This window comes from Mesoplodon densirostris, chromosome 5 (genome assembly GCF_025265405.1).
Source record: "Mesoplodon densirostris isolate mMesDen1 chromosome 5, mMesDen1 primary haplotype, whole genome shotgun sequence".
NCBI lineage: Eukaryota > Metazoa > Chordata > Mammalia > Artiodactyla > Ziphiidae > Mesoplodon > Mesoplodon densirostris.
The window spans coordinates 139,022,970-139,050,493 of record NC_082665.1 but is presented as its reverse complement, the minus strand read 5'-3'; the positions used below and the strand labels follow the sequence as shown (position 1 = coordinate 139,050,493).

Here is a 27,524-nt window from a genome sequence, read left to right as displayed (position 1 = left end):
GACTTTTATTAGCCTCGGAAATGGAGAACTCATTTTATGGTGTTAGCTAAAAATCTACAAAAGTCCTTGAAAAGCAGTTCTTAATGGTCCCGGTAACCACTGCATCTGAGCAAATGCTGTTAAAGAGCCAGACTGGGAACAGATATTGAAAGATAAGAATGCCTCTAAATGGTAGCGCCAAACTGTAATTTCATGTCTATAAATTCATACTTCACAGTAAACTGCTCAAAGAAAAGGGACCTATTGTCCTTCCAAAATGGAGACTTTTTAAAATTTAACTTTTGGAAGAAAATAAGAAAAATTCCTCAGAAACATTTGGGAAAACATAATTTCTTAAAGAAACCACTGTGAAGGAAAGACGCAGCATAAGAGTCACCATCAGAAGAAATCAAGAACTTTCTTGGAAAAGTTATAAAAGGCTTAACCATGAGGGGCCCAGGGAGAAGTAATGATCTTTTACCAGAAGAAGAGAATAAAATCATGGAAGCCTAATATGGCTTTTTACAGTTCTGCTTACAATTACACATTAAACAATTTACCCCTTGTGGATGAGTTCCTGAAGCCTGCTGAGATGTTGCACTCAGAGAAACGAGTACATGCTGTTTTTCTTCTGTTGAGGTTTATTTTTGTTAAAACAAAAAACTTACAACAACTAAAAAAAATTCATTTTTGCTGAACTTTACTCTTTCTAAGAAGACCGGCAGCATGGATGAACATTTATCCAATGTTTGTAGTAAGTCCAACAATAAAAGACAATGGCTTATACATTCATGCCCAGTCAATGTCCTATGGGCTGGAATTCATAAAATAAAGGCAGCAGATGGCATACCTACATTTAATTTGCTGTTTGACTCATCCTTGTGTTACCACTCTGAAATGTAGACACTGAATGTTTATCTAACACTGTTAGAAAACACAAGACCATGCTTTGAGCAAGTTTATCATGTAATCTGATGCTGGATCATCAATCCTGAGAATGAAAACAGTAGCCCATCCACAGAGGCACTCTCTTCAGATTGAGGGACCAATATTAAGAGTAATTAAGAGTATTATCAACAGCCAATACTCCATGTATCAGGGATGCCATTTCATAGTCTGGAATCACTTCTCATGACAGTAAAGCAATACCAGAGACCATCAAAAAGAAGAATGTGGGGCTTCCCTGGTGGCGCAGTGGTTGAGAGTCCGCCTGCCGATGTGGGGGACGAGGGTTCGTGCCCCGGTCCAGGAGGATCCCACATGCCACGGAGCAGCTGGGCCCGTGAGCTATGGCCGCTGAGCCTGCGCGTCCGGAGCCTGTGCTCCGAAACGGGAGAGGCCGCAGTAGTGGGAGGCCTGCATACCGCAAAAAAAAAAAAAAAAAAGGAAGAATGTGCTTTGATTCTGCTGTTCTAATTTGAAATTAAAGAGGATATTTTTGTGTGTTTCGGCCTTACCTCCCAATGTTCCATTAATGTCGTTGCTTTTCCTTATGGGTTCTTCTCTTGAATACTGTGCTACTGTCTTTGATTGTCCATTAGTATGTCTACATCAGACCAATATTCTAGATCACCACACTCTAAAATGAATACTTTTTGAGACTTACATTACTGCTTCTGGCAGCTGTCAAAATAATTCCTGCTGACATCATGTTTAACAGACTTGCCTCCCAGTCAGATCAATGTTGGGAAGCAGCATGCAGTGCTACAAAATTAGGTCATTAATTGTGAAGCAAGCTCACTCCTGCTTGCATTTGGAGACCAAAAAACTCTGAAGTTAAAAAAAAAAAAAAAAAACGGAACAATCCAAGATTCTGGAATCTTCTTTTAAATCTCAATAAAGGTGTCAATTTAGCTATTTAATTCTCAGAGTTCTTCGGAAGAATTTTATTATTTAAAAGTATGGTGATATAATACCTAGTCCTCCAAAGGGACCTGAAAACATTCCAACATTAAAATATACACCACTCCTAAAGGGTGAAAATCCAAGTGCTAACACCCATTGTACTGACCATCTTTCTGAGCACTCAAATGTTAACTTTTTCAAATGACTACAGAAGAAGCTGTTGTTAGCCTGTTACTCTCAAGTGTCAACCTGAGTGGTCGTCATAGTATTTGCCTATAAAATTACCTCACACTAATATAAAAGAAACACAAGAGTCTCAATGACTTAGAACCTGGGAAGAGAAAAAAACCAATCCAGTAGTTAGAACTAGAGTGCCAAATGACAGCATCAGCTGCATTATCTGTGTGTCTGGAGGCTTCCCTTCCAAACTAATTTTAAGAATAAATTGAAATTGAACTGGAGCCATGCAAAGCAGAACACAGACCTTTTTGAAGATTCTTATCAGGTAAAGAGTAAACAGGTTGTCAGAGAATACTGACATTTTCTTTTTACAATTGATTTTATGCTTTTATTTTTCTACCCATATGGCATTTTATATTATTAACATTTATTTATTAAAACCCTGCCCTTTCCTCAAAAGGTTTTAAGGAGTCTGAATGTTCTGTTACAGCATTTTAAGATAAAAATAGCTCCCCATTATCTTACAAACTAGAATAAAACAAATATTTCTATTTGAATTAAAGGTGGAAATGTACACCTTCTTACAAGTTTGTTTCCAAAGCTGTCAAGATGGAAATACAAAAAAGGTCATTTATTAATTTAAAAATTCAAAATACCTGGAATCTTTCCCTAAAATCTATCATCTAATACACAAATCAAAGATCAAAATATTAAGATGGTCTATAAGAATTAACAAAGATAAATCTTTTGTAGATCCAGAAACAGGTTGATTTATTTGGCATCATTCCAATTTACCTCCCCACTCTTCTGTCCTGATTAATTGCCCTCAGCAAGGAGCTGTAACCTAGTTATGCTGTTTTCTTAATTCCTATTGATGGGGTGTTGATATAAGGATAAAACAAGAACCCACTGCCTTTTAACTAACCCATTCTTCATGAGTTAATCAATCATAACTTGTCCATGTTAATTATCTCCCAAATTCCTAATAGAGATATGCTTGCAGTTTCCAAATATTTGCATGATTAAAGATGTTTTCCTTGTTTCAATAAGGAACCTCAAATTGATGAGTCAGATGGCAAGATTTATGGGATGAAGTTGTCCTGTTTATCTCCCCGCTTTCAAAAATACTGGTCTGCAATTCAGTAACAAAACAACATTCCCACCAGAGATATGCAGACTATGCCCATTAATGATGATGAGCATATTTTAAAAAATATATGTATGTACCAAAAGCAGTAGATGCCAGAGAGAAAAGCCTCCAAGAAAATGTTTACTAGCCTCCCTCTTCATATCCATAAAAAGGCAGTCTATCTGAATATTAAATATAATTACACAAAGCTAACAGGCCATTGGCACACTTGGATAACATTTTCAGGTCATTTTTGCCCTCCTTGGAGCCATACCACAGATTGTGTCATCAATCAGGTATACCACTCAAATTACAGGGAAATTCTGGCTGCTTCACAAACAACTGGACAGTTCAGTTATGATAAAACGTGAGCAGAATTTTCATTGCATTGACTGACAGTTATTTTGACTGGATGCAAACAGAAATAAAAGCTAACTTTCTTCAAAAATAACTTCCCATTTAGGAACTTCCCTCTTCTATCACCTAAAATCCTATCATGTTTTAAACATCAAAATTGAAGTAATAGTGTTCCTCTTTCATAGCAAGTGGTCCAGCAACTGATGATAGAATATGATGGTGATGACGACAACAATGATGATGATACCGGGTTTCTGAGAGAATAATTTTTTATATAAAATCTTTCCTATTCAATATCCAATAGACACAAATATATGTACAAAGTAATTGAACTCCTCCAAGTCATTGGAACTGTTTTCTCTGACTTAACAGAAATTGCACATTCCCTGATTTATCTCTCTTCCCTTGAATCATCTGGTCCTTTAACAGTAAAGAGCCCTCTATTTACTTCTCACCCATCAGTTCTAGGTAGCACTCAAGTTGAGAGAATGGTTTGCCCAGAATCATCAATTGACCCAATTGTTAAACCCACACTCTACAAAAAATAAGAAAGATGTCAAGAAAACTACTTCCTTAAAATTTGTGTCTAACCACTAATATACCTGGCACAGCAGGGCCTGAAGAGCAGAAATCAAGCCCTTTTCATCTCTGAATACTCAGAGTCACTTTGAGTCACTCCTTCCAGGAGGGGTGATCATTACTTGCCCCTCCTTAGAGGAGTGACTTACCTGCCTGGTGAAACTTGGGAGAGCCTGACATCCAGGACAACATCCCCCTGGAGGCAGGGTACTGTTTAGAAACATAGAGAGTGCAGGTCCATCTCTCCTTCTCTTGGACCTGTCTATCCTTCAGTGAAGCTTTTTTTATACAGCTCCAAAAACAAGTTATACTTCAATATCATAAATCATACAATTAAATGTAATCAAATGTAACTATATATACATTTGTATATATTCACTGAACTTCCATCTAAACAGTATAACATAATCCAAGGTGGGTGTTCAAAACATGCCGGTAAACATTCTTCTGAATATATTCTTAGTATCTTACAATCACACCGATAGCACTTAGCCCACTGACCTTAACACTGAAGTCACAATAAACTTTTTGGCCTTGAACAAAACAGACCAAGAATCCACAAGTTAATGTCATTCCCTTTGTTAACTCAGCCTAGAGTTTCCCAAAACGTGTTCCCAAAATCACTGGTCCTAAGTGATGCCTTTGAGGAAAACGTTCCACAACCAAACACAATGGTCTAGCAATAGTCCTAAACCTTCTAATTTAGCTGATCTTAACCCACCTGGCACTCTACTGTGAGATAGGTTTGGGAAATGCTGTATCAGAGCCCCTTTTTGATAATTTACAATACATATTAACAACTCTAAAAAGCCCTACACTAAATGAGTTTGTTTATTTTAGTTTAAAGCAAACACGTTTGACTTTAGAACCCTTTCCTATTTAACACCATGGAATATGCTTGGGGAAGTGCTCTTCCAGAAAATGAGAGATCACATAGGATGAATCATAACTCCATGGGGCAGTTTACAGCCTCTCCAAAATCTCATGCTGTTACATGAAACACAAACAGATACAAAGGTGCCTCTTGGCTTATTAATCACCAAAGCTGTGCATAAAGAAGAAGAATTTAAATATATAAACATGAGATGGGAAGCAGCAATTTTAATATCTATGAAAAATTATTGCAACTAACAAAAACAAATGTTAATTACTGACTGAAAATCCTAATTGCCCTCCACTTGGATTCACAAAGCACCAACTGAAATAAATTCTCTAGCATGTTTACCATCCCAAGTACAATACCACAAGTCAGCCACAAATGATTATGTCATTCTTTTTTTTAGCCATCCAGATCCGAACCCCTACTCTAAGTTGTTACACATGACAGAGTTGCTCTAGACTCCCTTCTTTCAGGCGATGGTGGAGTTTATACAATAGCTAATATTTCCTGTTGTAACTGAATTGTTGTCTCAGTGGAACAGTCAATACTGAAATTTAAGAAAAAAGCTACCTGACTTTCTAAAGTAGACACTGATGTTTTATGGAATTTCTTCAGCCGGTTAGATCTGGTACCCTAGGGAGGCATGGATGAGGTCAATAATACAGATTAGTTTCCTCAATCTGTTGGGAGTGCTGTTAATATTAACCTTAATTAAATGCCATATTATGCAAATTGAATGGATTTGGTCCCAGTCCCTGTCAGTCAGATTAGTAAGAGTGACCAACAGAGTAGCACACTCACGGAAAAATTCACCAGGAGTCAAGAGTGTATAGAAAGAGGTAGGAACTGTTGAGACACAAGTCTTCATGGATCTCTCTGTTTCTGCCTGTATTGGGACAGCTTTTATTTTGGACTATCTTTTCAAAGATGTTTGTACAGCAAACAACTTGAAAGACAGAAATGACATCCCCCTCTAGGGCAAAGGAAAGTTCTGTTTGCCATTCAGGATATTAAAGCTAATGTCTCCTCTGGGGTAAAAGTTGGGCAGATTTGCTAGCAGCTCCCTTATAAGATTGAGAGGTTCCTAAACTTGGTATACCTCAATTGTGACACAAACCTTTGCACCCAGCATCTACCTGGGCCCACCTCCACATCATCCTCATAGGACTGGGGAGTAAAAGGACTGAAACAAACATAAAGCTTATGCTGTCTGCTGTGCTTGCATAATAAAGTCCTTCAATTTGATCCAGGAGTTTTGTCTTCTGCCAGCATCTATGAAACTGTGGCTGGATAACGTTTTATCTTGTACATAGGATAGTATCTCAGACCCTTCACACTTTTTGACAAAGACCCAGATTAATGTGCAGAGATAACAGGCTTCTAAGTTGAAAGACTCAAAAGTATAATTATATCAATTCTCCCCAAATTGATCTATAGATCAGTGCAACACCAATAAAAATTCCAGCAGTTTTCTATTTTCATAGAAATTGACAAGTTGACACTGAAATATATATGGAAATGTAAAGTACTTAGAGTAGCCAAAGCAATCTTGGAAAAGAACTAAGCTGAAAGATTTATATACTCTCTGACCTTAAGACTTACTATATAGTAATTAAGACATTGTGATAGTTGTATGAAATTAGAGAAACAGATCAATGGAACACAATATGAAATCCAGAAATTACCCCGCACATATACGGCCAAATGAATTTGACAGAGACACCGACTGTAATTCAATGGGGAAAGAAAAGCCTTCTCAACAAATAGTACTGGATCTACTCAATACCCATGTTTTTCTAAATGTGTTGATCCGTAACTTACATTGTGCATAATGACCTAAACTACAAAGCTCCCATAAGAAAACATAGGCAAATATGTTTGAGGCCTTGGGATAGTCAAAGACTTCTTGGGAAAAAATGTAAAAGACCCAAATTATAAAAGAAAAACAATAATAAAAAGGCAAACAATTAACTTCTTTTAAAAGGCAAGGGCCTCCCTGGTGGCGCAAGTGGTTGAGAGTCCGCCTGCCGATGCAGGGGATACGGGTTCGTGCCCCGGTCTGGGAGGATCCCATGTGCCGCGGAGCGGCTGGGCCCGTGAGCCATGGCCACTGAGCCTGTGCGTCCGGGGCCTGTGCTCCGCAACGGGAGAGGCCACAACAGTGAGAGGCCCCCATACCGAAAAAATAAATAAATAAATAAATAAATAAAAGGCAAAAGACTTCAATAGATGCTTCACAAAAGAGGACTTACAAATGGTCGAAAAATTCATGACAAGATGTTTAATGTCATTGGCATCAGGGAAATATGAATTAAAACCACAATTAGACACCACTGCACACTCACTAAAATTACCAAAATTAAAGACTATAACACCAAAATGTTAGGGAGAATGCAGAGCAACTGGATACTGGGGAAGCTTAAAATGATACAACTGTGGAAAAATGTTTGGCAGAATCTTAATAGTGTGAAACCCTCCTACATTATTATTTATTTATTTATTTATTTTTTTTTTCCTACATTATTATTTAGCAATTCCATTCCTATATTTACCTCCCTCCAAAATGAAAACATCCATCTACAAAAGGTCTTGTATACAAGGTTGATTGCAGCTTTATTCATGATAACACAAAACTGGAAACAATACAAATATCCACCAACAGGAAAATAAACTGTGGTATACAATAGAATACCACTCGTTAATAAAAAGGAACAAACCAATAATACAAACAAAACACTAATAGATCTCAAAAATGTTATCTTGAATGAAAGAAGCCAGACACAAAGAAATATATACCATATGACCTCATTTATATAAAGTTTTAGTACAGACAAAATTAACGCATGAAGCTAGAAATGGGAATAGTGGTTGCCTGAGGGGAGTACAGAAATAGACTGGAAAGATGCTCAAAGGAACTTCTTAGGCTGATGAAAATGTTCTACATCTTGACTGGGGTGTCAAATTCTACAGACTTTGTTCTATATAATTCTCAAATCAAAAAAATGTTAAAGGCTATAAAATAGATTTTAAAACTCCTTTACCTCCAGACTATTCTAGGTCTGACATCCAAATCAGGCAGGCTGAACTTCAGATTATTTGCTCTGTTTCCACAGGTGTTAAGAGAGATATACTCGAAGACTTTACACAGCTACCAGGGCAACAATGCCAGGAAAACCTTTAATCAAGACTTGATAGTGATTATTTGCAATCAGGAGAAGAAAACAAAGAACACCCCGGATTATAAAAGCAGGTGAAACCCACCAAAAGACCTAATCAGGCACAATGCTGGCGTTCTTGATTCTCGTGACTGTGACCCTAGCCTCTGCTCACCATTCTGGTGAGCATTTTGAAGGGTAAGTGACTGACACCTTAAATGAGAAGCCCTTCCTCGCTAGCCAAAAACTTTGAACACATTACCCAATGTCAAATTTTCTCTCTTTCTTCTGTATTTCACCATTCAGTGAGAAGGTGTTCCGTGTCAGTGTTGAAGATGAAAATGACATCAACTTACTCCGTGAGTTGGCCAGCACCAGGCAGGTAAATAACAATTCTATGCTATAGGGTTTCCTTCACACTTATTTTAAAATCTTAGATTACACTATGATTCCATCAAAGGAAGAATGACATGAAATATTAACTATAGCACTTTTGTAGCAAGAAATAAAAACTTGAAAAACATTTAGTGCCCCCATGCCTTCTTTTTCTGCCTAAATTAGACTGCCATAAGCCCTACCCTACAGTATTATAAATCCAGGGTAACTTTTTAAAGAGCTGCCAGAGCATGATAACTGAATGAGCTGAAACTGTTGCAAAGGTCATAGAACATCTAATGTACAGTAACTTCCCTTCTAAGGCAAAAGAGAAAAATGATCAGCTTGGATATTACAGAAAACTGGGCTTTTGTCCAACTTGATATTCATTTCCACATCCCATGTATCATCTGTTCTCTTTGATTTTCTTTCATTCCAAATCAAACAGCTTGAGTTTTCATGACCTTGATTCAGGCCCTCTTAATGATATGGCATGAAGGAGGTAAAGAAGGTAAAAAGCCAGGAGTGATTTTCATACTTTTACTTTCAAGAAACCAAAATCTCTAGGCTACTTTATTTTTAAAAATCCACTGTATATGGGATGAAAACTGACAGTTTTAATTATATATAGTGTGTGTGTCAGGAAGCTACTGCTGACCACAGTAGTTTACTTGATCCAATGCTGTCTTTTCATGAATATAGAAACCAAAATATTCTACTAGCTCCTAAGTATCTATCTATCCATCCATCCATCTATCTTTCTAATAGTTATCTTTTTAGCTTTTAAGGTGTGGAGGAAAAAAGAGGGTAAAGAGTGTCATAATCTGAAACAGATTCAGAAGGTTAGAATTGAAAGAGAATATAAAGCCATCTATTGCAGCCTTCCACTCAAACTTGAACTTTCTCAGTGGAAACAGCATCCCTGGTTACTAGCCCTGATAAAAACTGTTTGAGTATTTCCAAGGATAGGAGGAATACTGCTTTTTCAAGGTAGCAAATTTGCCTTACAAATCATTTTAATCGTTATACTGAACTGAAAGCTACCTTCTCTATCTTTGACCCATTGGACCTAGTTGAGTCAAATACTGTCTCACTTCTAAGATTTATCTTTTCCAGGCCTTCCATCATTTCTCTTAGCACTGGTTTACAGACACTTGATCATTCTGGTCACCTCTGAATATAGCTCAATCTTTCTGTCTATATTTCTTTTTTAAAATGTAGCTCTCAGAATTGACAATGGACCTCCAGGTGTGCTCTGATTAATACATACTGTAGGACCATTGCCTGCTTTCATTTGTAAAGCAGACACTTATTAATGGGGCCTAAGATTCTTTTTAGCATCTTGAACAGTTAGAATGCTCTTAGCTTATAGTAAAGCTACTGCCGATCAAAACTATTAGGCTATTTTTTTCTCACATGAATCACCCTCAAGCAAGGTATTCTTCCTTCTATACTTGCCACATTGATTTTTTTAACCTAAATGCAGGATTTTAGACTTACTCTGTTAAAAATTATCTTGATAGCATATTGAGACAGTTTTAAAAATTAATTCACTCATCCAAATAATTCTTCGCCCTAACTTTGTATCACCAGCAAGTTTGATAAACATGCCTTCTTGACTTTTATCTTTGTCACTGATAAAGGAAAAACATTAAGTAAGTCAGGGGTCAGCACAGAATTAGAGGCACCCTTCATGGTTCATTCATCTAATACCTATTTATCATGAGGCTCCAATATGCCAGACACAGTGTTAAGTAAGCACTGAAAGTGGTTCATTAACCAACTCTCCTTGGATGAGTTTGCTCTACTACCCAAGTTACTGTGGTGTTACCTACAGCTAACACTGTGCTTTCCAGCTTGTAAAGAAGAATATAAATGCAGAGACTTGGTCAAATGTTTTGCTAAGATCCAGATTCAGCATTCTATCAGGCTAGTGGTCTCTTTCAAGAATAACATGAAGTTAATTGGGCTTGACTTATTCTTTTTTTTTTTTTCTTTTTTCTTGGCTTGACTTATTCTTGCTTTAAACCATGCTGGCTCCCAAGGATCATGGCTTCCTTTTCTGAATATTCACAGTCCATCTGCTTCCAGTTTACTTTGCCAGTATCCATGCCAGGCCCCTGGAGCTCCCGCTTCTGGGATTCACGTGTCTTCCTGTTCACGAAATCCAAGACATGCCCCCTCCACTCCTCAGTGATCCCTTCAAGCTCTGATTCCTCCAAGATTGCTGAGAAAGTTCTGCAATCACATCCTCAGTATTTTTTTAGTTACCTAAAATTCAGCATTTCTGGTGGTCAAGAGCAGAGAATCCGGACTCAGACTTCGTGGGTTCAATTCCTGGCTCTACCACTTGCTAGCTGGACTTTGGATGCCTCTCTGGGTCTCAACTTTCTCATTTGTCAAATAAGGAGAATAAGAGCATTTACCTTACAGGATTGTTGTGAGATTTAAAAGAATTAATATAAGTAAAGCACTTAGAAAGAACTTATATAGTAAAAACTATGTAAGCATTTGTTATCATTACTGTCATTAGATCCAGGATTTTGAATGCAATTTCCATTACCAGACTAATCCCCTCTCTACTTATCTATCCTGGGCCTCAATGTTCTCTTTCCAAAGAAGGTTTTTCTGCTAAAATCATAATATTTGAAAATTTCTTTACTTATGGTAATTTCATCTTTCAGTATAACTCCTTAGAAAAGACAAAAGCCAAACAAGAGTTCAATCTGGCTACTTCCTCTCTTCCAGCTGCAAACATTATACTTTAGCTCCAAGCAGTGAGACTGCGTGTTTCTTCTTTATTCATTTTATTTCCAACATGATTGAAAAAGATTTTTAATCGACAGATGAATGGATAAAGAAGGTGTAGCACATATATACAATGGAATATTATTCAGCCATAAAAAGAAATGAAATTGAGTTATTTGTAGTGAGGTGGATGGACTTAAGAGTCTGTCATACAGAGTGAAGTAAGTCAGAAAGAGAAAAACAAATACCATATGCTAACACATATATATGGAATCTAAAAAAAAAAAATGGTTCTGATGAACCTAGGGGCAGGACAGGAATAAAGACACAGAGGTAGAGAATGGACTGGAGGACACGGGAGGGTGAAGGGTAAGCTGGGAGAAGTGAGGGAGTGGCATGGACATATATACACTACCAAATGTAAAATAGCTAGCTAGTGGGAAACAGCCGCATAGCACAGGGAGATCAGCTTGGTGCTTTGTGACCGCCTGGAGGGGTGGGATAGGGAGGGTGGGAGGGAGGGAGATGCAAGAGGGAGGACATATGGGGATATATGTATACGAACAGCTGATTCACTTTGTTATACAGCAGAAACTAACACAACATTGTAAAGCAATTATACTCCAATAAAGATGTTAAAAAAAAAAGAGTTTTATTCTCCTTAGCAATCTTGCAAGTGCAGCATATTCTGGACTGTAGCCTTCCTGATAAGATCATTACAAGGGCATCTAGTCTTTGTATTCATCCTTGGCCATGTGTCCTTCCTCCCTGCTTTTGAACACGTCCTTTTAAAAGTTGAATATATTGGAGAGACCTGTGACCACAATGGACTCTAGCAGCCTCCCTCTTTCCATATGTAATTGTATAGTAAGGGTTTTATTTTATCTCCTTGTTCCTTTATTGGAGACATTCACCACAAAACCTATTTTCTTTTCTCAGTACTTTCTTGAACTCTGTTTCTGTAGTTTCAGGTGCATGCCCAAGGTAACTTGGTTACAGTCTTTCAATGCTCCCATCACTTCCATTATGATTGTAAGCTTCTCCCTGCTGTCTGGAACTAAGCCTAGAGTAGAAGTCATTTCCTCTTCCAATAAGAAAGGAAAATTCCATCAAGATAAATGAAGAGTCTATCATATGCTCAACTCATAGTCAAACATAATGTGAAGAAACAAATTTGTGTAAATATGTGAAGAACCAAAATTCCCCAACACAAATATTTATTCTTTTATGAATCCTTCTTATTCCCAAAAGAATTTAAGGTGAATACCCTACTTGCTTTTGTGCTGGTTTTGTAATATATTTTAGGAAGGACTCTTTAAGTATTAGCCAGCTGACTGATTAAGTTGACATTCCCACAGTGGTATCACTTAAAGATATTCCTTTATCTTCCAACAAATGGTTGTCACTCAGGTTCCTGGATTTATAATTTTATAACCTCAGTTTTATAACTCCTTTACATATAATAATTCAATTCCCCATATCTCATATCACATATTTTACTCCACTTCCATATTTTAAACATAGATCTCATTCACAAAGTGTTGGTAATTACCGAAATTTATATTTATCTCCCTGTACCAATATTTTAAGTTTATTATTTGTAACCATACTTAATGCATTGTAAACATCTATAAGGCTATAATGTTGCTCCTGATTTTTGTCTCCGTTTCTCCTAAGAACTGGGGACTAACTCCAGGCTACTAAGTCTGCATCATATTTGCAGGACTCCATAGTGTTGGATGTTGGTATGTTTGCTGACCAATTTTCTCCTTGTCAAACTGGAGTTTTAACAGGACCTCAGGTTACATCTGCAAGCCTTCTGTCAAACATGCTTATGAGATTTCTCTATCCCATTTAAATATATATATATATTTCTCCCAATATTTGGCAGAGCTGGGACAAACGTTTGTACAAGTGGTTAGAAGATTAGGGAAGGCAACTTTCAACTTAATATCAGAAGGAAAACCATCCAAAAGGCAATTAGGCTGTTCTGAAGTAGTACTAGATATACTCAAGATTGTATTAGAACCATCACCAAGGATATTGTGCAGGTATTTGTTACTCTAAGTGGGAAGCTACCATCTTAATGTAGGTTCTTCCAGAGCAGACCCTTAGACAAAGATTCAAGGGCAAAGATTTCATTTGGAAAGTACAGGGAGCCTGGGTAGACAAGTGAGGAGTGATACAGAGAAGGGAGGGCAGCAAACAAAAGGGGCACTATTAAGCCAGCTACCACAGAGGATGACTAGAGCTTAATCCTACAGAGAAATTCCAGGAAAGGGTGCAAACCACATGCATCAAAATTATCCCACCTGAGAAATGAAAGAATTGGAATATTTAGACATCAACTTGCTAGGGTCATTGGTTAAGCACTTCTCTGGAAAGAGTTATTTCTTTGGCACTTCCTGCCTGCTGCGAGCCGTTAGGCTTTTTCCAGTTTGGGGGAGTTTTCAGCCACAGAGATGCAGATCTTGGCAGTGGGGAGTCTCCTGAGCACGCTAAAAGGCTCCAGTGTTAAGTATGAGTGGGGCACTGTTAAGTTGCCTACAGATGCTTGGAGGACTTTATGTGCTTTACCAATTCTAAACCTCTGTGTCTATAATAAAGATACACCTCCCTCTCCAATCCCACCATGGAATGACAGGCATTTATTAAGAACACAAATTCAGAGTTAACTTTTAAAAATATGCTTTCTCCTATAATGTGCTTGTCTTCATGGCCCTTCTCTTTACAATGCTGGCTAACTAGAATTCATTACCAGCCCTTGCTTTCTCTGTCTTTATCATGATAAGCCTTTATACTTTCTCCACTACCTTTTTTTTTTAATATTTATCTATTTATTTGGCTATGTTGGGTCTTAGTTGCGGCACGCAGGATCTTCGTTGTGCTCACGGGCTCTTCATTGCAGCGTGCAGGCTTCTCTCTAGCTGAGGTGTGCGGGCTTCTAGAGCATGCAGGCTTAGTTGCCCCTTGGCATGTGGGATCTTAGTTCCCTGACCAGGGATCGAACCCGAGTGCCCTGCATGGTAGGCGGATTCTTAACCACTGGACCACCAGGGAAGTCCCCCTCCACTATCTTTTAACCTCTCACCTTTATCCTCTCATCTTTGACTCAATAGATCACATTCTGCAGCCAATCCTTGTCAAATTATCAGTACTCTCTCTTTTCAATACCTTAGTGACAACCATACTCACACTATTTCTTCTGGAATCCCTCCTGTGTAATCCTAATGTCCCTGCCTCCCATTCTCCTGACCCTCCCTATGACCCTGACTCATGATTCAGTACCCTCTAGACATCTACAGAGGTTTAAAGATTACCAGGACAAGATATAGGCACCTGGATTCTCCACAGGTATATCTAAAATTGAGTCATCTTATTATCTTACATCATCAGTTTCTATTTAACAACCTCTAAGTCTGTCCAAACTCCCTTCTAAGTTCCAAAGCAATGGTCCTAAATACCACCACCTCTCACATCTTCATCCTGAGACTAGCGCATAAATATCTAAACAAGTATTGAGTGAGACACAGGCCAGAGAAAGATCCAATGTCAGGGTCACCTCACGTTTCTAGGCCTTTACTCAGCTCAAGCAAAGAACAGAAAAACAGAGACCTGTGAGAGGCGGAATGTCATTGGTTAATATTTTCCCAAGGAAAAAGGAGATCTGAAACCACACATCCACAAAGAAAAACATTAGAATTATCAAATATGTCATACTACTTTTGTGCACAACTTCCTCTAAACTCTCCCCATGTTTGATTTGCTCACTAGTGTATTCCTAGTCTCAGGCACAGAGCCTAGCACATAGTAGGTCCTCAGTAATAGTTGATGAATAATTGAACAAATGAAAATGTCAGCACATTATTGGATCCTCAAGAATATTTTGTTTCTGGCCATGGTTCCAACATGACCACTGTGTAAAGATACATTTTTCCTCCCTGATGGATCCTCCACAGGTCAGAGATGTTCTTGGTTCTACACATTACAATGACTTGTATAGCACTGAGTTCCAAGATAAACTTATAAAATGAGTCCATTAAAAAGTAAGAGAAAGCTCAATTTCTCACTTTTAAATTTTGTGGCTACAGTTAATTCAGCATCATTCATTCAGCACATACATCCATTACCACAAACACTGCTATCACAATAAGCAACTGTTCTAGAAAATCAATAAATAGAAGACAGCAGTTATAGAATACTGCAATTAACTAGCATTATGGGAGACAATTATATGCTCTTCATGCTTGTTCATAATCAATTAATGCTATGTATGTATGTGTAAACACTTTTATTGACATCTAACTGCTTGGTCCCAACTCTTATTCATTCAAATGAGAGATTTTTAAGAAATTTCATGGATAATTTGAGTCTGAAAATAACTGAAATAACTCATTGGAGTACAGCAATAGTGTGCTTGCTGGTGATAATCCACCCATTGAATTATAGTTGTCCAGTACAATACATCTTATTCCTTATTCAGATTGACTTCTGGAAACCAGATTCTGTCACACAAATCAAACCTCACAGTACAGTTGACTTCCGTGTTAAAGCAGAAGATATTTTCACTGTGGAAGACTTTCTGAAGCAGAATGAACTACAATACGAGTAAGTTTATGTTTTATAGTTATGAAAATTCTCTCTCATGTATGCTCTCATCCTCATCACCAAAAAAACCTGAGAAGATAAAAATAAGACCAAGACAATGGTTTCCCCAGGGCCCCACAAATAGGTCATGGCAGAGCTGGCCCTGAATTCCAAGTCTTAAGATGTCAAGTCTGGTAGATTTTGTGTTTAGTTATTGCTCTAATAAAAACAGGTTTGACTCTTGAATCCCAACTCTTTAGCCAGATATTTGACCTGCTACTGGTTTACAAGTGATATATAGACCAAAGGCCAAACCAATGGATATTCTATTACCAGCCCAACACAGTTTTAGTCCCAAATTATATCAAGTCTTCTTGCCAGGTGATCACCAGACCTATTGTGAGCCATGAGGGTTCTTCATGCTCCTTTAGATTAAGGACCAGACTAGAGTCAGACTGAGTGGTCCTTCTGTCCTTTTTCCTCCCAAAGTTCCCAACTATCTCTAATGGTAGGAGAAGGTATGGAGAGAAGGGCTGTAAAAAAGGAAAGTGGTTCCCCAAAGGCCTAGAGTAGAGTTGGCTAAGCTGATCACTCCATGAATCTTCCCCAAATGCTGCACTGATCCCTCTAAGCCTTTTAAGATGAGAATGTCCTCTAAGTGGAGACAGTTGTCCATCTGTTGATCCAACAAATAGATAGTGAGCATCTACATATAACAAATGCTGAAAAAATAGATAGGGCCCATCCCCTTCAGAGGAAAATGAACAAAGAATTGCAATATGTGTACCAGATGTCAAGAAGAGCAAAGAGCTGGAATTGCAGGGGAGCAGATCAAGTCTAGGGATCACGGAGGGCCATACTAGGAAAGGAGGCTTCAGCTGAGAACTAAAAGACGAGGAGTTAGCCAAACAAAGACAATGAAAAATCATACTCTAGGCAGAGAACAGACTGTATGTTAAGGCTTAGAACTTCCCTCAATCTGCATTTGAGGGAAGGAGGAAATGAGGTCTTTAGTCTAAAGCAGAGTTTTTCCTCCAGAGAGTGGATCAGCAAGGAGCAAAGAGACAGTCTCACACTCCAGTCTTGAACATTCAAATGTTTATCCAACAATCCCCTACCATAAGCTCAAGTCTCCATTATATTTTGAGAAACTGTGACCTACATAATTTTGACAGAAATTTTCTCTTATTTTTCACATCCTAAAACTACAGAAGAGTATTTATGCTAGTAAAGCTATCAGAATTGTCACCTATAAAATCTGCATCTCCATTAGAAGAAGTGGTACAGCATAATGCAACAAGCAAATGCCTTGGAAAAAACAGACAAGGCTTAAATCCTGACTCTGCAACTTCCTGGCTGTCTGACCTTGGATAATTTGCTTAACCTTTCTGAGCTTCAGTTCCCTTGTCTTTATGAGGAAAGGATCCTTCTAACCTTATCTTCATAAAGTGAAGATATACATAATGCCACTCTCAAAGGGCTGTTGTGAAGATGAAATAAAACAATATGTAAATAAATTGCAACTGATATTTTTATTGCTGTGAATGCTGCTATAGTTTACTCCTGTACAAAGAGGTAGATTATACATCTTTTAAAGGTCAACAGAAACTGTTTTGTTTAACCCCATTATCATGCTTCACACAGCTTAGCTATCTGCTTCTGCCTGAGGGAAGTGTCAAAATGTGACCTTAAGAATTGACTGTCTTTTTAAAACAAAGATATAATACAGTAAGTTTCAAAATGTGATTAAGATTCACGTCTGTGATATTTTGCTCTTTTTATTACACTAGGAAGGACTTCTAAGATCCTAGCCTATAGGAGCCCTTAATAATATTCAAAAAGATGAGTTTCCTTATAATTCTTTAAGAAAAACAGAAGGAAGATCAGTGATCATAAGCTAACCCTAGCCACCTGAATTGACATCCTAATTCTACTCAGATCACAAAGTAGCAAAACAGCTTCTAATCAGGTAACAATCTCCTTTTACCAGGAGGAAAATTCATGTCTTTTTTTAATGTGTAAATGTTTAGGGAATTGTGTATGAATGTTGTCTCACATAGAATATAGGATGTTCCCTGAAGGCTAAGATCTTGTTAATTTTTGCTTAGCACATTTGTGGCATATAATTTCCTAAATATTAAGTAATAATAACTCCCTAGAAATCCTGGAGCAGCACACCAGCAATATCCTTGCTGGGGCTGCAAGCAGTCCCTGTGCATCCCATTATTACCTCATGTGGTAACTAATATGTATTTAGATGGTTTCCTGCTGGCAAGAATTTGCAGTTGTTTTTCTATGTAACAGGAACCATCTACTGTACAAGTTCTACCAAAATAGCTTTTCAGATTTTTCAGTGGTTCCAACCCTCTTCACTAAGACTTTCATCATTTGGTAGTTTTAATCAGGTTCTGAATTACCATGGGAAAAAAATTAAAAATGTGTGCACCAAGAAAAATAACAGTATTTTTTTAATAGATCTTTACTGTGGAGTGTAATTGCTTCACAATACTGTGTTAGTTTCTGTTGTACAACAAAGTGAGTCAGCCATATGCATAAATATATCTCCATATGCCCCCCCTCTTGAGCCTCCCTCCCACCCTCCCTATCCCACCCCTCTAGGTGGTCACAAAGCACCGAGCTGATCTCCCTGTGCTATGCGGCTGCCTCCCACTAGCTATCTACCTTACGTTTGGTAGTGTATATATGTCCATGCCACTCTCTCACTTCGCCCCAGCTTCCCCTGCCACCCCATGTCCGCAAGCCCATTATCTAAGTCTATGTCTTTATTCTGCCCTGCCACTAGTACCATTTTCTTTTCTTTTTTTTTTTAGATTCCATATATATGTGTTAGTATATGGTATTTGTTTTTCTCTTTCTGACTTACTTCACTCTGTAGGACAGACTCTAGGTCTATCCACCTCACTACAAATAACTCAGTTTCATTTCCTTTTATGGCTGAGTAATATTCCATTGTATATATGTGCCACATCTTCTTTATCCATTCATCTGTCAATGGATACTTAGGTTGCTTCTATGTCCTGGCTATTGTAAATATTACTGTAATGAACATTAGGGTCCATGTGTCTTTTTGAATTATGGTTTTCTCTGCACATATGCCCAGTAGTGGGATTCCTGGGTCATATGTTAATTCTATTTTTAGTTGTTTAAGGAACCTCCATACTGTTCTCCATAGTGGCTGTATCAATTTACATTCCCACCAACAGTGCAAGAGGGTTCCCTTTTCACCACACCCTTTCCAACATTTATTGTTTCTAGATTTTTTTTATAATGGCCGTTCTGACTGCTGTGAGGTGATACCTCACTGTATTTTTGATTTGCATTTCTCTAGTAAGTAGTGATGTTGAGTATCTTTTCATGTGCCTCTTGGCCATCTGTATGTCTTCTTCGGTGAAATGTCTATTTAGGTCTTCTGCCCATTTTTGGATTGGATTCTTTGTTTTTTTGATATTAAGCTCCATGAGCTATTTGTGTATTTTGGAGATTAATCCTTTCTCTGTTGTTTCATTTGCAAGTATTTTCTCCTGTTCTGACAGTTGTCTTTTCATCTTGTTTATGGTTTCCTTTGCTGTGCAAAAGCTTTGAAGTTTCATTGGGTCCCATTTGTTTATTTTTGTTTTTATTTCCATTACTCTAGGAGGTGGGTCAAAAAAGATCTTGCTGTGGTTTATGTCAAAGAGTGTTCTGCCTATGTTTTCCTCTAAGAGTTTTATACTGTCTGGTCTTATATTTATGTCTTTAATCCATTTTGAGTTTATTTTTGTGTATGGTGTTAGGGAGTGTTCTAATTTCATTCGTTTACATGTAGCTGTCCAGTTTTCCCAGCACCACTTACTAAAGAGGCTGTCTTTTCTCCATTGTATATTCTTGCCTCCTTTGTCATAAATTAGGTTGACCATATGTGCCTGGGTTTATCTCTGGGCTTTCTATCCTGTTCCACTCATCTATATTTCTGTTTTTGTGCCAGTACCATACTGTCTTGATTACTGTAGCTTTGTAGTATAGTATGAAGTCAGGGAACCTGATTCCTCCAGCTCTGTTTTTATCCCTCAAGACTGCTTTGGCTATTCAGGGTCTTTTGTGTTTCCACAAAATTGTAAAATTTTTTGTTCTAATTCTGTGAAGAATGCCATTGGTAGTTTGATAGGGATTGCATTGAATCTGTAGATTTCTTTGGGTACTATAGCCATTTTCACAATGTTGATTCTTCCTATCCAAGAACATGGTATATTTCTCCATCTGTTTATCTCATCTTTAATTTCTTTCATCAGTGTTTTATAGTTTTCTGAGTACAAGTCTTTTGCCTCCTTAGGTAGGTTTATTCCTAGGTATTTTATTCTTTTTGTTGCAATGGTAAATGGGATTGTTTCCCTAATTTCTCTTTCTGATTTTTCGTTGTTAGTGTATAGGAATGCCAGAGATTTCTGTGCATTAATTTTGCACCTTGCAACCTTACCAAATTCTCTGATTAGTTCTAGTTGTTTTCTGGTGGCATCTTTAGGATTTTCTATGTATAGTATCATGTCATCTGCAAACAGTGACAGTTTTACTTTTTCTTTTCCAATTTGTATCCCTTTTATTTCTTTTTTCTTCTCTGACTGCTGTGACTAGGACTTCCAAAACTATGTTGAATAAGAGCAGCAAGAGTGGACAACCTTGTCTTCTTGCTGAGCTTAGTGGAAATGCTTTCAGTTTTTCACCACTGAGTATAGTATTTGCTGTGGTTTTGTCATATATGGCCTTTATTATATTGAGGTAGGTTCCCTCTATGACCATTTTCTGAAGAGTTTTTAACATAAATGGGTGTTGAATTTTGACAAAAGCTTTTTCTGCATCTATTGAGATGATAATATGGTTTTTATCCTTCAATTTGTTAATATGGTGTATCACATTGATTGATTTGCATATATTGAAGAATCCCTGCATCCCTGGGATAAATCCCACTCGATCATGATGTATGATCCTTTTAATATGTTGTTGGATTCTGTTTGCTAGTATTTTGTTCAGGATTTTTGCATATATATTCATCAGTGATATTGTTCTATAGTTTTCTTTTTTTGTGATACCTTTCTGGTTTTGGTATCAGGGTGATGGTGGCTTCATAGAATGAATTTGAGAGTGTTCCTCCTTCTGCAATTTTTTGGAAGAGTTTGAGAAGGATGGGTGTTAGCTCTTCTCTAAACGTTTGATAGAATTTGCCTGTGAAGCCATCTGGTCCTGGACTTCTGTTTATTGGAAGATTTTTAATTACACTTTCAATTTCATTACTTGTGATAGGTCTGTTTATATTTTCTAATTCTTCCTGGTTCAGTCTTGGAAAAATGTACCCTTCCAAGAATTTGTCAATTTCTTCGTGGTTGTCCATTTTACTGGCATATAGTTGTTTGTAGTAGTCTTTTATAATCCTTTGTATTTCTGTGGTCTCAGTCGTGATTCTCCTTTATCATTTCTAATTTTATTGATTTGCATCCTCTCCCTTTTTTTCTTGATGAGTCTGGCTAAGGGTTTATCAATTTTGTTTATCTTCTCAAAGAACCAACTTTTAGTTTTATTGATCTTTGCTATTGTTTCCTTCGTTTCTATTTCATTTATTTCTGCTCCGATCTTTATGATTTCTTTCCTTCTATACTGACATTGCTTTTCTTTGTTCTTCTTTCCCTAGCTGCTTGAGGTATAGGGTTAGATTGTTTATTTGAGATTTTTCTTGTTTCTTGAGGTGAGATTGAATTGCTATAAACTTCCCTCTTAGAACTGCTTTTGCTGTATCCCATAGGTTTTGGGTCATTGTGTTTTTGTTGTCATTTGTTTCTATGTATTTTTTTTTTCTTGTTTGATTTCTTCAGTGATCTCTTGGTTATTTAGTACTGCACTGTTCAGCCTCCATGTATTTGTGGGTTTCACAGGTTTTTCCCTGTAATTGATTTCCAGTCTCATAGCATTGTGGCCAGAAAAGATGCTTGATACGATTTCAATTTTCTTAAATTTTCTGAGGCTTGATTTGTGACCCAAGATGTGATCTATCCTGGAGAATGTTCCATGTGCACTTGAGAAGAAAGTGTATTCTGCCACTTTCAGGTGGAATGTTCTATAAATATCAATTAAATCTATCTGGTCTACTGTGTCATTTAAAGCTGTGTTTCCTTATTTATTTTCTATTTGGATGATCCGTCAATTGGTGTAAGTGGGGTGTTAAAGTCCCCTATTTTTATTGTGTTACTCTCGATTTCCCATTTCATGGTTGTTAGCATTTGCCTTATGTATTGAGATGCTCCTATGTTGGGTGCATGAACATTTATAATTGTTATATCTTCTTCTTGGATTGATCCCTTGATCATTATGTAGTGTCCTTCCTTATCTCTTGTAACAGCTTTCATTTTAAAGTCTATTTCATCTGATATGAGTTTGCTACTCCAGCTTTCTTTTGATTTCCATTTGCATGGAATATCTTTTTCCATCCCTTCACTTTCAGTCTGTATGTGTCCCTAGGTCTGAAGTGGGTCTCTTGTAGACAGCATATATATGGGTCTTGTTTCTGTATCATTCAGCCAGTCTGTGTCTTTTGGTTGGAGCATTTAATCCATTTACATTCAAGGTTATTTTTTTCTTTTCATACACACACACTGTATTTTTTTTACAAGAGATAAATAAACTGACACCAAGCATTGTAAATGGATGACCACAACAAAAGCAACAATGATTGCAATTACCAAACATGAAACACACTCACATTATGTCATAATATTGACATTCAGTCCTGTAATCCTCCACTGTAACAGCTCCTTTACTTTGCAGTGAAAATTGATTTGTATATTTTTTGCCTCTGAGTCCTTGTGGGATTTTCTTTTAATTCAAACAGAAAGTCACAAAAATTATAATCATCCTCATCAGTTCACTCAGTCCCATGTAATTAATTCTTTTTCATCTTGATCTTTTGTTAGCACTTTTATGAATTCATCAGTTTTCCATTAGAGTTCTGAAAATGCTTATTCATTCAGTTCAGCAGTATAGGCAGTTACCAGAAACTGTACTTGTCAGAGTCTTTTCCATGAATTCCTTGAAGATGAAACCCTTTTATAGGAACATTTTTGCAAAAGCATCAGAGTATACCCAGAACTATCTGTAAATGAGAAGACTTAAAAGTGACCACGGTTAAAGATTTGATGAAAGTTCATAATAATGAAATTGACAAGGAAATTTAGTTATTTCTGAGATATACATTTTAAAGTAATAACTAGAGTTATGACTTATAACATTATACCAGAACATATAAGATTTTTAGAAATTTCATGTAATGTCTGAAACATTTATATTAACTTATTTCCATACAAATAACCCAAAGAAAGTTTAGTATTAGTTGGTTTTTTGTTTCTTTGTTTGTTTATACTGTAGGTTCTTATTAGTCATCAATTTTATATATATCAATGTATACCTGTCAATCCCAATTGCCCAATTCAGCACACCACCATCCCCACCCCCGCCCCCGGCTTTCCCCACTTGGTGTCCACACATTTGTTCTCTACATCTGTGTCTCAACTTCTGCCCTGCAAACTGGTTCATCTGTATCAAGGTTATTATCAATATGTATGTTCCTATTACCATTTTCTTAACTGTTTTGGGTTTGTTTTTGTGGGTCTTTCCTTCTCTTGTGTTTCCCGCCTAGAGAAGTTTCTTTAGCATTTGTTGTAAAGCTGGTTTGGTGGTTTGGTGGTGGTGAATTCTCTTAGCTTTTGCTTGTCTGAAAAGCTTTTGATTTCTCTGTTGAATCTGAATGAGATCCTTGCTGGGTAGAGCAATCTTGGTTGTAGGTTCTTCTCTTTCATCACTTTAAGTATATCCTGCTACTCCCTTCTGGCCTGCAGAGTTTCTGCTGAAAAATCAGCTGATAACCTTATGGGGATTCCTTTGTATGTTATTTTTTGTTTTCCCTTGCTTCTTTTAATATTTTTTCTTGAATTTAATTTTTGTTAGTTTGATTAATATGTGTCTTGGTGTGTTTCTCCTAGGGTTTATCCTGTATGGGACGCTCTGTGCTTCCTGGACTTGGGTGACTATTTCCTTTCCCATGTTTGGGAAGTCTTCCACTATAATCTCTTCAAATGTTTTCTCAGACCCTTTCTTTTTCTCTTCCTCTGGGACCCCTATAATTTGAATGTTGGTGCATTTAGTGTTGTCCCAGAGGTCTCTGAGATTGTCTTCAACTCTTTTCATTCTTTTTTCTCAGCAGTTATTTCCACCATTTTGCCTTCCCACTCACTTATCCGTTCTTCTGCCTCAGTTATTCTGTTATTGATTCCTTCTAGTGTATTTTCCATTTCAGTTACTGTGTTTTTCATCTCTTTTTGTTTGTTCTTTAGTACTTCTAGATCTTTGTTAAACATTTCTTGTATTTTCTCAATCCATGCCTCCATTCTATTTCAGAGATTCTGGATCATCTTTACTATCGTTGCTCTGAATTCTTTTTCAGGTAGATTGGCTACTTCCTCTTCATTTATTTGGTCTTGTAGATTTTTACCTTGCTCCTTCATCTGTGCCATTTTTATTTTGCCATCTCAATTTTCTTTTCCTTTTTTTATAAATGGGATTGTTTTCCTGTCTTACTGGTTGTTGGGCCTGAGGCTTCCAACACTGGAGTTTGTAGCCTGTTGGGTAGAGCTGGGTCTTGGTGCTGAGATGAGGACCTCCAGGAGACCTCACTCCAGTGAATATTCACTGCGGTCTGAGGCTCTCTGTTAGTCCAGTGGTTCGGACTCAGCGCTCCCACCACAGGAGCTTCGTCCCACCCCCTGGCTCATGAACCAAGATCCCATAAGTCGTGCCGGATGGCAAAAAAAAAAAAAAAAAAAGGAGAACAATAACAAAGTAAAAAATAAAATTAGACTTAGAAACTCACAGCTATGTTAGAAAACATATAAAAATAAAAATATAGACAAAACAACAACTGGAAGGTAAAACAAAGCCACAGTAGTAAAAAAGAGGAGGAAAAAAAAAGGTGGAAAAGGCCTTGGCTGTGGAGGGCAGGGCCTAAGCAAGGGTGAAGCTTGGGTGGTGGGCAGGGCCTATGCTTAGGACCCACAGGGCTGGAAAAGTCTGAGGGTGGGGGGCCTTAGGCTCAACAGAAGAGGCCCAGGCATGCTTCCTGCCTCTGGTCTCAGAGGGCAGAGGACCCAACCTGGGAGCCCAGCAGGCTGCTCCTCCTGGAGGTCTCCTCTCACCTGCCTCTCCTGATCTCCCTCCTACACCCCCAGGGCCCACATGGCCTGGAGGGGACTTTGGAGTGCAGGGGACTGGCCTGGGAGCTCAGCAGGCTCCCCCAGCCCAAGTGGGTGGGGCAAACGCCCTCTGCTCCTTTCCACTCCTCTGGTCCTGGAAGGCCCCTCCCACCTGCCTCTCCTGTTCCCTCCTGGGTTCCCTCCTATGCCTCCAGGACCAACCCGGCCTGGAGGGGACCTCTGAGGGCGTAGGACCTGGTCCGAGAGCTGGGCAGACTTCCCTGGCCTATTGGGCAGAGGAAACGCTGGGCCCACTCCCCCCCGATCTGAGTCCCCAAGGGTCCCTCCAGGGTGGGAACCCCTCCCCCCTCTCAGCCACCCCTCAGGGGCACCAGTCCTGTCCGGCCTCTGTACTCCCACGTCCTACCAGTTCGCTTGGGGGTTCTTCCTGTCTCCTTGGGCATCAGTGTCCCCCACCAGCATCCGGCAGGCACCCTAGTTGTGGGGAAACGTGAACTCTGCATCTTCCCACACTGCCATCTTGACTTCACACCCCCAATAACTGTATTTTTAAATGCTTATGTCACACCCTAGGTACAGAAAGACTAGGAATTGGATGGTGTAAATCTCCCACTTATGGTTCTGAAGCCAAGTTGACAGAATCTTTCGGTGGGTGGGCCTTCACAGAATTCCTTCTTACAAATTTCAGTAAGGTGGTCTATGCCCTATCCAACGCAGGAAGAGACTGATTGTTGCTATCTGCCTATAACATTTTTCTGCATATTTCAGATTCGATCAGTAAAGTGTCCTTGGATAACAATGTGTACATAGTAATGTTCTTCAATAGCAATGGGTGTGTAGTCTGGGGACTGACCTAATACTCCTTTTTCAGGAATCTGAAAGGGGGAGAAAACTAACTCCTGTCTATCCTCCTCAGACATTGTGTTTCTTGCTTTGTTGGGAGTCCCGTTATCAAATTTGCCTGCATGCTGAAAAAAAAAAAAAAAAAAGAAGAAGAAGTGGGATAGCACTATAAAAGGAACATATAAAAGTATAAAATAGTGTACATGCCTCTGTATTTTGGAGCTGTAATGCAGTCCCTATTATATTATGAGTCATTATTTTAATCTCCTAGAATAGAAGCTCATTATTTAGTAATAATATTTTGTAATGTGGCTAAAGTAGTACTTTGTCCTAAATCTAATAAAATTATAGGGCTGGAAAGGATCATTTAAGGTCAATTTCCCACTTTCAGGCAAAAGCACCACATTTCAACCTCATTCTGATACTCTTTTGCAAGTTACTAGAGGACACTTTTACTCTTGGGTGTCATCTTAAATCTAACTGGTTTTATTATGCTTCTTTGTCCTGATTATTGATGAAAATGTTTAAATATTAACATAATAATAACTCTAACAGATTGTCTCTTCTTAGTACCAAACAAAACACTAACCTCCGCATTGTCACTTATTCTCCCAGATAATTTGAATTTAAGGATTGTATGCAAAAGAAGGATATTGCAATATACTGTGGAAGCCCTATTTCCCCCCTCTACTCAGAGCTGGTTCCTGGTAGGTCAGAGATCACTATGGTTATGGTCTTAGGGACAAATGTCTACTGAATGTCCTGAGGCTGTAGAATGCCTGGGAGCAATTAACTGATGATTTCTTTTCTCTGGGCAGCCACTAAGAAGCCATGTGACCTAGATGATTATTTTACTCTCAATGGAAAATCTTGTTAAAGGGAAAGTAGATGTCATTTATCATTTCCTCTTGGATTTTTAGTTTTGCCATTCTGTCAGAGAAGTTCATCCTTGTTAGGCAGGATTTGTTCTTTCAAACTGATAATCTTGGAGTACAGTTGTTTTCTTAAAGGTTTCTGCCTGTTGATTTTCAGTTTTCAAGGTTTTTGTTTTACTTGTTTTGGTTTTGTTTTTAGTTTTTAGCTATATTTGAAAATCATTTACCTAAACTATCTCTATTCTAGATGTTTCCCTAGAGTTTATGAAGGTGGTAGCTGGCAACTTTACTGTAGTTTAATTTTTTTTCTTCATAAACCTTGGAAGACATCTACGTAAATGACCAAGGCCTAGGGATTTGAGTCAAGTCATTGCATTTTAGAACTGAAAAGGACATTGAATACCAGCTAATAAATATCCCATTACACAAATTATGAAATTAAGGCCCTGAGATTAAATGACTTTGCTGAAACCAATTTACATGTTAGGCAAAACTATGACCCTGATTTTTTGATTTCTAATTCTAGATTCTTTCTAATTCCACCCTATTCCCTAACAATCCAATTTGGGTGTTGAATATAATTATAGCACTTACTATAATCATTGTTCCTAACTATAGCAGGCAGAATGACTGTCCCTCCAAAATGTCTACATCCCAACCCCTAGAACATCTGAATATACGCTAATGGCAAAGAGAAGTTAGGATTGTAGATGGAATTAAGGTTGCTAAGCAGCTGAACTTAAA

At 37.9% G+C, this 27,524-nt stretch overlaps 1 protein-coding gene across 1 annotated transcript in view; it reads left to right on the top strand.

Annotated features, from left to right (window-relative positions):
* Positions 1-8,231: 8,231 nt before the first annotated feature.
* Positions 8,232-27,524, top strand: part of CPB1 (carboxypeptidase B1) — a 39,385-nt gene continuing 20,092 nt past the window's right edge. The window contains exons 1-3 of the mRNA XM_060100210.1: positions 8,232-8,302; positions 8,411-8,486; positions 15,711-15,835. Of these exons, the coding sequence (XP_059956193.1) occupies positions 8,232-8,302; positions 8,411-8,486; positions 15,711-15,835 (272 nt within the window). The remainder of the gene's footprint in view (positions 8,303-8,410; positions 8,487-15,710; positions 15,836-27,524) is intronic.